The sequence below is a fragment of the Akebia trifoliata genome, chromosome 15 (assembly GCF_017979445.1).
Source record: "Akebia trifoliata isolate Shusen 1 chromosome 15, ASM1797944v1, whole genome shotgun sequence".
Classification (NCBI taxonomy): Eukaryota; Viridiplantae; Streptophyta; class Magnoliopsida; order Ranunculales; family Lardizabalaceae; genus Akebia; species Akebia trifoliata.
In genome coordinates, this window is record NC_141389.1 from 20,171,579 (window position 1) to 20,184,452 (window position 12,874).

Here is a 12,874-nt window from a genome sequence, read left to right on the forward strand (position 1 = left end):
ACAATAGTAAAAATAAGATTTAAAAATATTTAAGGAAAATAATGCAAATAATAAATTTGTAGATTTAAAATCAATGAATAGTGAAATCTAGGTTTATAATTTCCCCCAAACAATCCACTTGATTAAATTTTCCTTCCCTCTATAATAAATTAATCTACTACGATTTTCACCCAAGAGTACTAAATTCTCTACAAACCTTTGTCGATTGTCATGTAAAAATACCCTCCTAGATTAACTCCCTATATATCTATGAGAATTAAATCAAGAAGAATTCATTAAGACTAGACTCTCATAAAGGATGCACACGCAACATGAGTATATGTCTATCTCAAATTAGCATATGTTATTCTATCTATGTCATGAACACAAAACAACTCTGTCGATATTATAAAGGTTCACCAATTCACTTCAATCAATAGCCAGTTAATTAAATCGCATTAAACATTAGATAGAATAAACAATCACATATAGAAATAATCATAGAAGAAAGATAGAAAATTAATCAAGCATCATAAATAAGTTCCATTGTAACCCTAAAATGAAAATTAGTTCATCATTGAAAATAAAATACAATCATAAAAGTATTCAGCCATTCTTAGAGATTACAAAGATCATGAGAAAGGTAAAGTTCAGAAAAATAAAACTCAAAAGTCGATCTTCAACTCTCGTCCTCCTTCTCAATCTTACGTCTCCAAGAAAAATCCAAAAATTGTGTGTCCTCTAAAAGTCTTAATTTTTCCTATTTACACATATGAAGTCATTAGGGTTTTAAGAATCCCAAAATTCACCTCTAATTCCACTCCAAAAATCAAAGAATAATGTTGGAAATATAAGCAGGCCATGGCTTCAAAACATGCCATGCCTCGGCTTGTATTTCATCTCCATGATGTGTAATTTTTGAACTCGCGTTGCGACCTCGATTGGTGTCAAGCTGCGGCTTGAAAACTTTTTAGCTTGTAAGCATACTTTTCTTCTTCCGATAGTGAATCGATTCGGATTTAAAATTTCTTCTAAATGTTGGCAATTATCCTAATGTTCCATAATGCTCCTGAATTGCAAATAAGCGTAAAACTCAAATAAAAACACATAATCACTCGAAAATATAAAGCAAACTAAACTTAAATAAAAACAACTAAAAGACCTTAAAATTAACAAAATATTATACCTAAAAGTGATTAATTCGCAGGTATAAAACCTATTCATTAAATACCCCCAAACTTAACACTTTGCTAGTCCTCGAGCAAAACAAAAACAAAGAAAAACCTAAGGGAAAGAAATCCAAAATAAATAAAACACAAGTGATGATAGCTTGATTCTCTACACTTGCCTCAAAGATCGTGCAAATTTCACAATTTTTGAAAAACTTTAAAAATTGAAATAGTTTAGATTTCAACCCAAATGTCACTCAACCTCGTCTTGAACCCTCACATATGTGCAAACAACCCCTGATCACTTAATTAGTTTTAAACCCAAATCAATTTATGCAATCAAGAGTAAACACAGGTGATCTCTATATATTGACATTGATGAACTCCATAGGCCTATTTTTCATATTATTCTTTACTAATGTAGGTCGTCACTCAATCAAGAATCAATAAGACTTTTATTCAGCTTGTAATGTGTGGCTAGGTTAAAGGTAGGATAAAAGAAAATTTTGTGGCTCAGATCACCCCTTAAATACATAAATCTCTTAGGATTCTCACAGAGCGCAAACTTACATTTCAACATTAAGTCATTCCGCATTCTTAATCTCATTTCACTTCATTCCCTTGACAATCATTTATTTATAATTGTTTTTCATCATTTTCATTTTTTTTTTCAAAATAGCCCACTGCTCCCCCAAACTTATTTGATTCAATGCATTCTTTAACAAGAAGGAATGTAGTAATGAGAAAAAAAATTCAACATAAGTATTTTTCGAAACCTCAACTAAATATTCTCAAAGCTTTACCTTCCATATTCTCGAAACTTCACCTTCAACCTTTATTTGCATAACTCAAAATTATCCAGTAGTAATTAATATGCCTAAGAGGTGATGGGCCAAATTTTGAAAAAATTATACAAAAAGGCTTGGTTAGAACTGTGGGTGACAAAGAACATGTGAAATAAGGCTCAATGGGGAAGACTAGTGATAAAATTAACACAAGTAAGCTTAAAAGGCTCAATCGATCCAAGAATGGCCTAAATCATGTCCATAATCAAGTACAACCTAGGATTTCGTCTCGAGTAATAATCAAATAAGTTCTAGAGTTCATTGAGATCATGAACAACACTTAAATGCATAAACATTCTCCAAGAATATAAAAAAATCCAGTGCATCAAGATTATGAGCTTAATGTAAAAGAGTTCAAAATAATACTGAATTTCATCAGAGTTAAGCACACAAACAAGTTCAACCTCCACCATTTTCCAAGAACCATGTACTCAATCAAAATCCTTATCATTGGCTACAGATTATTAAGCAAAGATCATTACAAAACACAAAATATCTTTTTTTTTAAAACACTAACTTAAACACATCAAGACCTAAACTTAAACACATTAAAGCAAATATAAAAATCGAAAAAATTATCAGAAAAATACTACTCCCACCCCCAAACTTAGTTATTGCATTGTCCGCAATGTAATCAATTAGAATCAAAGGTAGGTAAAGAACTTCCCTGAAATTTTTATTAGCGGCCAGGAGTCATCATCATCATCCGTGCCATCTTCATTGCTATTGTCATCCAATCCTGGCAGTAGTGATGAAATGGTGAATCTTGTGTTCTGGTACTTTTCACAACCAGTGGTCAAAAATCACAACTCCAACAACAAGTAATCGTAACCCAATCACCAACAGTCAAAATGACAAGTATAACAACTATACTCGATTATATTCAGCAAGCACCACGTATATCAAATAGCCCCCAAAATTTTCAACAAATTCACCTACCCAACCTCTCTCATTGTCACGAAACGTTTCACAAACACTTAGTATGCAAAAAAAGATAATGTTATCCAAAAATCAAGTAATACCAGCTACTGTCACAAAAGTCCGTACATATTGCAACACATAATACTCCACCAATCAAATAATCCAAACACCCACTCCAATATCAATCACTCCACTCAATCACTCAACATCAATCACCAATTAAATTAATCAAGCACTCCCAAACAATCATAATTACAATCAAAAATTGAATTTTCCAATCCAAATAATCAAATTTTTGTTCACAATACGCAATATAGGTTAATTGTATGTAAGACTTACAGCCAAAACCCGATGGTACCCCAATTGATTAGGTTGAACTGGTGAAATCTGGTGAAATGGTGCCCATGGATTTGAGCTTTCTGTCGCAACCCTTGAATATTGAGAGGAAAACTTAGGAGTATTGTTGGAGAAGAGAGAGAGAAAGAGATGAAGAGTCTTGTGTCATCGGGCTCTTAAGAGAGGTTTGGTTGTGAAATTGTGTACATTAGAAAGAATATGGTAATTTACCCATTTTCTAATTGGGTACGAGTTTGGGCCTCGGCTTAGTATAATATTATGCCACAGTCCGCATTTTTATATTTTTGATTAGTTCTATCACGGACTAGTGTCCCGGCTTGAGAAAAGTTAAGGCTACGGCTTCTTCGAACTGTTAGATCAGGACCTGCTTTTATTTTAGATGTTGTGACTATGAATGAGTAGAGGCCTCTGCTTGTACAATCTGTGCTGCCAAGGACTTGTGTCATGTTGCTAACGCATTTGATTTGTTTAGAGACTCCCAACATATTTCAACAAAATAGAATGAAATAGAATTAAAGAGAATGTTAAAAATTATACGAAAATCAAAATAAACAAAAAGATGGAATTTAGAACACTTGGGTTGCCTCCCAAGAAGTGCTTGTTTTAAAGTCTTTAGCCTGACTTTGTCTGTGGCCACTTCAGGTTTGCTAGAGTGATGGTGGATTTCTGACGTTCAATTTCACCACCCCAGTAATGCTTGAGATGTTGCCAATTCACCTTGAAGATGTTCTTTGTGATTTCATCTTGAACCTCAACAACTCCATGTAGATATCTTTTAATCACAGTGAATGGTCCCGACCACCTTGATTTGAGCTTACCCGAAAAAAGTTTCAAACAAGAATTGAATAAAAGGACATGTTGTCCTGGCTCAAAATGTCTCTCCAATATCTTCTTGTCATGCCATCTTTTGGTTTCCTCTTTGTAAAGCTTGGCATTCTCGTAGGCTTGAAGATGGAACTCATCTATTTTATTAAGCTGCAAAAGATGTTTTTCACCAATAGCTTTTAATTCAAAATTCAAGTTCTTTATTGCCCAAAATGCCTTGTGTTCTAGTTCGACCAGGAGATAACAGGCCTCAAATCATATAAAGCTCTACTAGAAATTTGGTTACCTATGGTGCACGGTATAGTGAAGTTCCCTAGATCATTAAGCTTTATTGGAAGTTTCCTTTGAATGATAGCATTGCATTCTTCAGTAAAGCTCACAGTTTCAAATTTACTCAATCGCCTCTTTTTAGTCAAGATATCTTTCATAAATTTGACATAACTTGGCATTTGCTCTAAAGATTCAACGAATGGGATATTAATATGCAATTTCTTGAAGACATTAAAAAACTTTACAAATTACTCGTCATGTTGTTCCTTCCTGAAATGCTGAGGAAATGATGGGGGTGGGTTGTAAGGAGTAATCTTTTTCAAGCCCAACTTTTTGTTCTCCTGCATTGTAGCTTCTTTCTCTTGCCCACCTTACTCCTCATAAATTATCTTTTTTGCCACTAAAATGTTGTCTATATTTACGCAAGCAGGTATACGTATCGAAATAAGTAATAAAGTGATAAGAAAGTATCGTTCCCACGGAAACTAAATACCAATCTATTGCTAATTACCAATTTATCTCACTCTAATTTTATCCAAAGAAAAGTAAAATAAGAATTAAAACTAAACAAGAAAACTAACGGAGAAAATAAATTTACAGATTTAAAATCAATGAGTGATAAATTCTAGGTTTATAATTCCCCCCAAACACTTCACTTAATTAGATTATCTTCCTTCTATGATAAATTAATCCACTATAATTGTCATCCAAGAACACTAAATTCTCTACATGCCTCTGTCGATGGTCATGTAAAAATACCCTTCTAAACTAACTCCCTATATGTCTATGAGAATTAAATCAAGAAGAATTCATTAAGAATAAGCTCTCATAAAGGATGCACACGCAACTTGAGTATATGCCTATCTCAAATTAGCATATGTTACTGTATCTAAGTCATGAACACAAAATAACTCTGTCAATATTATTAAGGTTCACCGAATCAATTCAATCAATGGCCAGTTAATTAAATCGCATTAAATGTAGGATAGAATAAACAATCACATATGGAATCAGAGAAGAAAGAAATAAAACAATTCAAATATCATGAATGGGTTGCATTATAACCCTAGAATAGAAATTAGTTCATCATTGAAAAAAAAACAAAATCACAAAAGTATTCAGCCATTCTTAGAGATTACAAATATCAAGAGAAGAGATAAAGTTCAGAAAGATAAAACTCAAAAGTCGAATCTCCAGCTCTCATTCTCCTTCTTGATCTTGTGCCTCCAAGAAAAACCCCAAAACTTCTATCCCCAAATAAGGGTTAAACTTTCCTATTTATAGATAAGGAGTCATTAGGGTTTAAGAGTCCCAAAATCCGTCTCTAATTCGGTCACCACAAATTAACGTGTAAAGCTGGAAACATAAACAGGTCATGGCCTCCCAATATATCATACCGTGGTTTGTATTTTCATATTTCTGTTGTGCAATTATTGTTGTCTATATTTACTCACGCAAGTATACGTATCGAAACAAGTAATAAAGTGATAAGAAAGTATCGTTCCCACAAAGACTAAATACCAATCTAGTGCTAATTATCAATTTATCTCACTCTAATTTTATCCAAACAAAAGTAAAAAATAGGAATTAAAACTAAACAAGAAAACTAACGGAGAAAATAAATTTGCAGATTTAAAACCAATGAGTGATAAAATCTAAGTTTATAATTTCTCCCAAACACTTTACTTAATTAGATGATCTTTCCTTTTATGATAAATTAATCCACTATAATTGTCATCCAAGAACACTAAATTCTCTACAAGCCTCGGTCGATGGTCATGTAAAAATACCCTTCTAAACTAACTCCCTATATGTCTATGAGAATTAAATCAAGAAGAGTTCATTAAGAATAAGCTCTCATAAGGGATGCACACGCAACTTGAGTATATGTCTATCTCAAATTAGCATATGTTACTGTATCTAGGTCATGAACACAAAATAACTCTGTCAATATTATTAAGATTCACCGAATCAATTCAATCAATGACCAGTTAATTAAATCGCATTAAACATAGGATAGAATAAACAATCACATGTGGAATCAGAGAAGAAAGAAATAAAACTAATCAAATATCATGAATGGGTTCTATTATAACCCTAGAATAGAAATTAGTTCATCATTGAAAAGAAAATAAAATCACAAAAGTATTCAGCCATTTTTAGAGATTACAAATATCAAGAGAAGAGATAAAGTTCAAAAAGATAAAACTCAAAAGTCGAATCTCCAGCTCTCGTCGTCCTTCTCAATCTTGTGCCTCCCAGAAAAATCCCAAAACTTCTGTTTCTAGAATAAGGCTTAATCGTTCCTATTTATAGGTATGGAGTCACTAGGGTTTAAGAGTCCCAAAATCTGTCTCTAATTCGGTCACCACAAATTAACATGTAAAGATGGAAACGTAAGCAGGCCATTGCCTCAAAACATATCATGCCGCGGCTTATATTTTTATATTTCTGTTATGCCATTCTTGAATTCCCGCCGCGGCCTCGTTTTCTATCAAGCTGCGGCTTGAAGACTTTCTAGCTTGTATGCTTAACTTCTTTCTTCCGAGAGTAAATAAATTTGAGTCCAGAATTTCTCCTAAACGTTTACAAACATCCCAATGTTCCATATTGTTCCTAATCTGTAAAATAAGCATAAAAATCAAATAAAAACATAAAATCACATAAAAATTATAAAATAAACTAAACTTAACTAAAAACAACTAAAAGACTCTAAAATTAATAAAATATTATGTTTAAAAGTGATTAATTCGTAGGTATAAAACCTACTCATCAAATACCCCCAAACTTAACATTATGCTAGTCCTCGAGCAAAACAAAAATAAAGAAAAACCTAACTACAGGAAAGAAATCTAAAACACAAATAAAACAAAAGTGATGATACTAGCTTGATTCTCCACACTTGCCTTAAATATTACGTAAATTTCATAATTCTCAAAAAACTTTAGAAATTGAAACAGTCTAGATTTTCAACCCAAATGTCATTCAACCTCACCTTGAACCATCCACATCTGTGCAAACAACCCCTTATTACTTAATCAGTTTTCAACTCAAATCAGTTTATGCAATCAAGAGTAAACACAGATGATCTCTAGATATTAAAATTGATGAACTCCATAGGCTTACTTTTCATGCTATTCTCCACTAATGTAGATTGTCACTCAATCAAGAATCAATAAGACTTTTATTCAGCTTGTAATATGTGGCTGGGTTAAAGGTAGGATAAAAGGAAATTTTGTGGCTAGATCACCCCTTAAACACATCAATCTCTTAGGATTCTCACAGAGTACAAACTTACATTTCAACATTAAGTCACTCCGCATTCTCACTCTTATTTCACTTTATTCCCTTTATAACCATTTATTCACCATTTTTTTTTTCATGCTTCTTTTTTTTTATAGCCCACTACACCCCAAACTTATATGATTCAATGCATTCTTTTACAAGAAGGGATGTAGTAATAAGAATTTTCTTTTTCTTTTTCTTTTCTTTCAACATAAGTACTTTCCGAACCCTCAACTAAATATTCTTGAAACTTTTCCTTCCACATTCCCGAAACTTCACCTTAAATCCTTATTTGCATAGCTCAAAATTATCCAGTAGCAATCAATATGCTTAAGAGGTGATGGGTCAAATCTTGGAAAAATTAGACAAAAAGGCTTGGTTAAAATTGTGGGTGCCAAAAAACATGGGAAACAAGGTTCAATGAGGAAGACTAGTGATAAAATCAACATAGGTAAGCTTAAAAGGCTCAATCGATCCAAGAATGGCCTAAATCATGTCCCTAATCAAGTGCAACCTAGGACTTTGCCTCGAGTAACAATCAAATAAGTTCTAGAGTTCATTAAGATCATGGATTACTCTCAAAAGCATAAACATTCTCCAAGTGTATCAAACAATCAAGTGCATCAAAATTATAAGCTCAATGTAAAAGAGTTCAGAACAAAGTTGAATTTCATCAGAGTTAAGCACACAAACAAGTTCAACCTCCATCATTTTTCAAGAATCATGTATGTACTAAATCAAAATCATTATCATTGGCTGCAGATTATCAAGCAAAAGTTATCACAAAATAATTTTTTTTTTTAAATACTAACTTAAACACACCAAAACCTAAACTTAAACACATGAAAGTAGACACAAAAATCAAAGAAAAGTTTTCAGAAAAATACTACTCCCCCACCCCCAAACTTAATTATTGCATTGTCCTCAAAATAATCAATTAAAATCAAAGGTAGGTGAAAGAACTTCCCTAAAATATTTATTGGCGGTTAGGAGTCATCAGCATCATCTACGCCATCTTTATTGCTATTGTCATTCAGTCATATTAGTAGGGATGAAATGTTGAAGTTCGTGTTCTATTACTTTTCACAACTGGTGGTTAAAAATCACGACTCCAATAACAACTAATCGTAACCCAATCACTAACAGTCGAAATGACAAGTATCGCCGCTGCACTTCATTATATCCAGCAAGTACCATGTATATCAAATAACCCCCAAAATCTTCAACAACTTAACTTTCCCAACCTCTCTCATTGTCATTAAACTTTTCACAAACACCTGGTGTGCACAAAAATTTAATGATCTCCCCAAAATTTAGTAATACCAACTACTGTCACGAAAGACCGTACATATTACAGCACATAGTACTCCACCAATCAAACACTCCACACACCCATTCCAATATCAATCACTCCACCAATCACTCAACATCAATTACCAATTAAACCCATCAAACACTCCCAAACAACCACAAGTGTAATCAAAACTCAAATTTTTCAATCCAAATAATCGAATATTTATTCACAATATGCCACATAGGTTAATTGAATGTAAGATTTACAGACAAAACCTGATGGTGCTTCACTTGATTTGGTCAAATCAGCAAAAAAAGTACTCAAAATATCTGTTGAAATTTGGTGAAATCATGGTCACGGATTTGATCTCTCTTTCGCCACCCTTGGATATTGAAAGGGAGATATAAAAATAATGCAGGAGAAGAGGGAGAGAGATGAAGAGTTTTCTATCGTTGAGACACGAAGAGACTGTTGGTTGTGAAATTGTGTAACAATAGAAATAGTAAGGCAAGTGTAACCCTTTTCTATTTGAGTACGATTTTGGGCCGAGGCCTGGTAGAGTATCATGCCATGGCCCGCATTTTTATATTTCTGATCAGTTCTGTAACGGACTAATGTCTTGACCTGAGAATAGTTAAGTCATTGCCCGCATTTTAATATTTCTGATCAGTTCTGTCATGGACTAATGCCTTGGCCTGAGAAGAGTTAAGTCATGGCCCTTTCGAACTTTGACATCAAAACTGTTGTCTGCTTTAGATGTTGCAACTGTGACTGAGGAAAGGTTTCTGCTCTTAAAATCTGTGCTGCCAATGACTTGTGCCATGTTGCTAATGCAGTTGATTTGCTTAGAGACTCCCAACATGTTTCAACAAAACATAATTAAATAAAATTAGGAAGAATTCTAAACATTTTAATAAACTCAAACTAAATAACTTTTTTTTTAAATTAAAAATAAAATAATGAAAATCAAAATAAACGAAGAGAGAGTTAAAATGTTTGGGTTGCCCCGCAAGAAGCGCTTGTATTAAAGTCATCAGCCTAACTTTGTCTAAAGTTACGTCGAGTTTGCTAGAGTGGTGGTGAATTTTTGACGATCAATTCCCCACACATCAAAGATCTCCACCTCCTTCATGATTGGGTTAAGTCGACGTTGGTACTCAATAAAAGGCTTATGATATTTCTCCATACGGATTTTCTGCATGCTGGTAGAAGGACAAATCCCCTTAATATCTGTTATGGACCATCCCAATGCTTTCTTGTAATCTCACAACTCCCTTATATGGCAAGGAAGATACTTGAGCTCTAATGATGATGATTCTTGAGTTGACAGCTTCAAATGAGAACTTAATGGTGGTACTTCTAACAACTCAAATTTTGGTTTACAATGAGAGAATTTTGGTGCAACCTCCAAGTAGTTTACCAACTCCAAATACTCCAAATCTTTCTCACTGTACGTATTAATGATTGCTAATTCAAGCTAGTTAAATGGGAGTATATCTTCATGGTCATGTCGAACACATGTGTCCACTGTATCAATTCTATAGCAATCTTTAGGCTTTTTAGTGGAGAACTTCATAGCTTTGAAAATATTAAACGTCACCTCTTGTTCTTGAACTCTCATAGTAAGCTCCCCCTTTTGCACATCAATAAGAGTTCTGCTTGTAGCTAAAAATGGTCTACCAAGAATGATTGAAACATCCTCATCCTCCTCCATATCAAGAACAATAAAATCCACAGGGAATATAAATTTGTCAACCTTAAGAAGCATATCTTCAATTTTTCCCCTTGGATACTTTAGTGATTTATCCGCTAACTGGAATGTCACAGTAGTAGGCCAAGCTTCTCCCAATCCCAATTTTTGAAATATAGACAGCGACATTAGATTAATACTAGCCCCCAAATCACACAAAGCTCTACTAGAGAATTGGTTACCTATTGTGCATGGTATAGTAAAGCTTCCTAGATCCTTAAGCTTTGCTAGAAGTTTCCTTTGAATGATAGCACTGCACTCTTCAGTCAAATCCACTGTTTCAAATTCACTCAATCCCCTCGTTTTAGTCAAGATATCTTTCAAAAACTTGGCATAACTTGGCATTTGCTCTAAAGCTTCAGCGAATGGGATATTAATATGCAATTTCTTGAAGACATTTAAAAACTTTGTAAACTGCTCGTCATGTTTTTGTTTCTTGAAACGTTGAGGAAATGGTGGGGGTGGGTTGTAAGGAGTAATATTTTCTAAGCCCAACTTTTTATGCTCCTGGTTTATAGCTTCTTTCTCTTGCTCACCCTTCTCTTTAGAAATTATTTCTTCTGCTACTAAAACATCTGGTTCCTTTGGTTCCTTAACAACATCATTCAACTCTTTTCCACTCCTCAATGTGATAGTATTGCAGTGCTCCTTACCATCTCTTTTTAGATTAGTCTCTGTATTACTAGGCAAGGTTCCTTGAGGACGACTATTAATTGTTGAAACAAGCTGACCCAATTGAATTTCTATATTCCGAATAGAAGTTGCTTGGCTTTGGAGTTGAGTTCTAGTCTCTGTCATGAATTGATTAGTGCTTGTTCCCATCTGATGTACTAGATCTTCCAAATAAGGGTTCTTTTCTCTAGGGGGATCTTGATGATGATAGCCCGATTGAAACATGGGTTTTGGAGAAGAAGAGGCCTCAACTTGATTGTTGTTACTCCAAGAGAAGTTCAGATGATTTTTCCAGCCCGGATTGTAATAGTTAGAGTATGGGTTATTCTGCCTGCTACCAACAAAATTGAGAGATTTTAGATTATTAGGGCACATATCTCCTGAATGATTGTCTCCACAAATCTCACATATAACGGTAGGAGTTTGAATGGCATGAACTCCAAATGAATCCATTTTCTTAGATAGGGATGCCACTTGAGCAGTCAAAGCCGTAAGAATATCTAATTCATGCACTCCTGCTGTTCTTCTTGGATTCATCCTCTCTGTATGATATTGGAAGTTGTTAGAGGCCATCTCTTCCAATAAATTATACCCATCCTCAAAGGTCTTCGCCATAAGAGATCCACCTGCTGCAGCATCAATAATCGTTCTGATAGATCCAACCAACCCATTGTAAAAAATTTGGATGATCAACCATTTTAGTATTGCATGATGAGGACATCTCTGAAGTAAATCTTTATACCTTTCCCAGGCTTCATAGAGAGATTCACTGTCCAACTACATGAAAGTAGTGATAACATTCCTCAACTTTGCAGTTTTTGACGGTGAAAAATATTTAGCGAGGAACTTTTTCTCCAAGTCATCCCAAGCGGTGATAGACTCTCTTGGTAATTAGTTCAACCAAGAACGGAAATAGTCACAACCGGATGGCATCATCATCAACACCGTTATACTTGAAAGTAGCACATATCTCTAGAAAATTTGCTAAATGTGCATTGGGATCTTCGACATGTGAACCCCCAAACTGAAATACTTGTATCATCTGAATAGTAGTCGGTTTGAGTTCAAAATTGTTGGCTTGTATTGTTGGATGACGAATACTAGAGTGAATCCCATCTAATAATGGAACAGCATAGTCCCGCATAGACTTAGAACCTTCATTACCATTAGTTTGATCGGACATTGTATGGTGTTGAGAAGCTTCTCGCTTATTCTTTCTATTTCTTCGACAAGTTTTCTCGATCTCAATATCCAAAGAAACAAGTTCTGAATTTCCCGTACTACCCATACACTAGCCAAACACCTACAAAATAAAGAAAATTTTGGTCTAAAATCAAATATGATTGAATTAATATTAACAAAAAGATTAATAAATTAGTCCCCGGCAGCGGCGCCAAAATCTTGTTGTCTATATTTACGCACGCAAGTATACGTATCTGAAAGCGCCCTACATCCGCGGGGTGCGCGGATCCACTTTTGACCCTTGAGGTTTGGGAGTCGCCACCTA

At 34.2% G+C, this 12,874-nt stretch overlaps 2 protein-coding genes and 1 non-coding gene across 3 annotated transcripts; 1 reads left to right on the forward strand and 2 right to left on the reverse strand.

Moving 5' to 3' along the window:
* Window positions 1–3,883: 3,883 nt before the first annotated feature.
* Window positions 3,884–9,768, reverse strand: LOC147384543 (uncharacterized). The gene is made up of 2 exons (XM_086424953.1): window positions 9,673–9,768; window positions 3,884–4,246 (listed from the first exon to the last, which is right to left on the reverse strand). Exons 1-2 carry the CDS (start codon window positions 9,766–9,768, stop codon window positions 3,884–3,886), a joined length of 459 nt encoding a protein of 152 aa, XP_086281079.1.
* Window positions 9,769–10,422: 654 nt separating this feature from the next.
* LOC147384544 (uncharacterized) lies at window positions 10,423–12,655 on the reverse strand. Its single transcript, XM_086424954.1, has 2 exons — window positions 12,291–12,655; window positions 10,423–12,016 (listed from the first exon to the last, which is right to left on the reverse strand). The coding sequence occupies exons 1-2, from the start codon at window positions 12,653–12,655 to the stop codon at window positions 10,423–10,425; spliced, it is 1,959 nt and encodes a 652-aa protein (XP_086281080.1).
* Window positions 12,071–12,177, forward strand: LOC147384545 (small nucleolar RNA R71). Its single transcript, XR_015173159.1, has one exon. It is a non-coding gene; the product is annotated as a small nucleolar RNA R71 (small nucleolar RNA).
* Window positions 12,656–12,874: the final 219 nt, after the last annotated feature.

What these genes read in the sequence shown, in the direction of transcription:
- LOC147384543 (XM_086424953.1), bottom strand. Translation starts at nt 9,768, where the DNA reads ATGGCACAAGTCATTGGCAGCACAGATTTTAAGAGCAGAAACCTTTCC. An exon ending in ACAACAGTTTTGATGTCAAA is followed by an intron (nt 4,247 to 9,672) that starts GTTCGAAAGGGC and finishes CATCTTTTGCAG; the next exon opens with CTTAATAAAATAGATGAGTT.
- LOC147384544 (XM_086424954.1), bottom strand. Translation starts at nt 12,655, where the DNA reads ATGGGTAGTACGGGAAATTCAGAACTTGTTTCTTTGGATATTGAGATC. An exon ending in GTTGATGATGATGCCATCCG is followed by an intron (nt 12,017 to 12,290) that starts GTTGTGACTATT and finishes TGGATCTATCAG; the next exon opens with AACGATTATTGATGCTGCAG.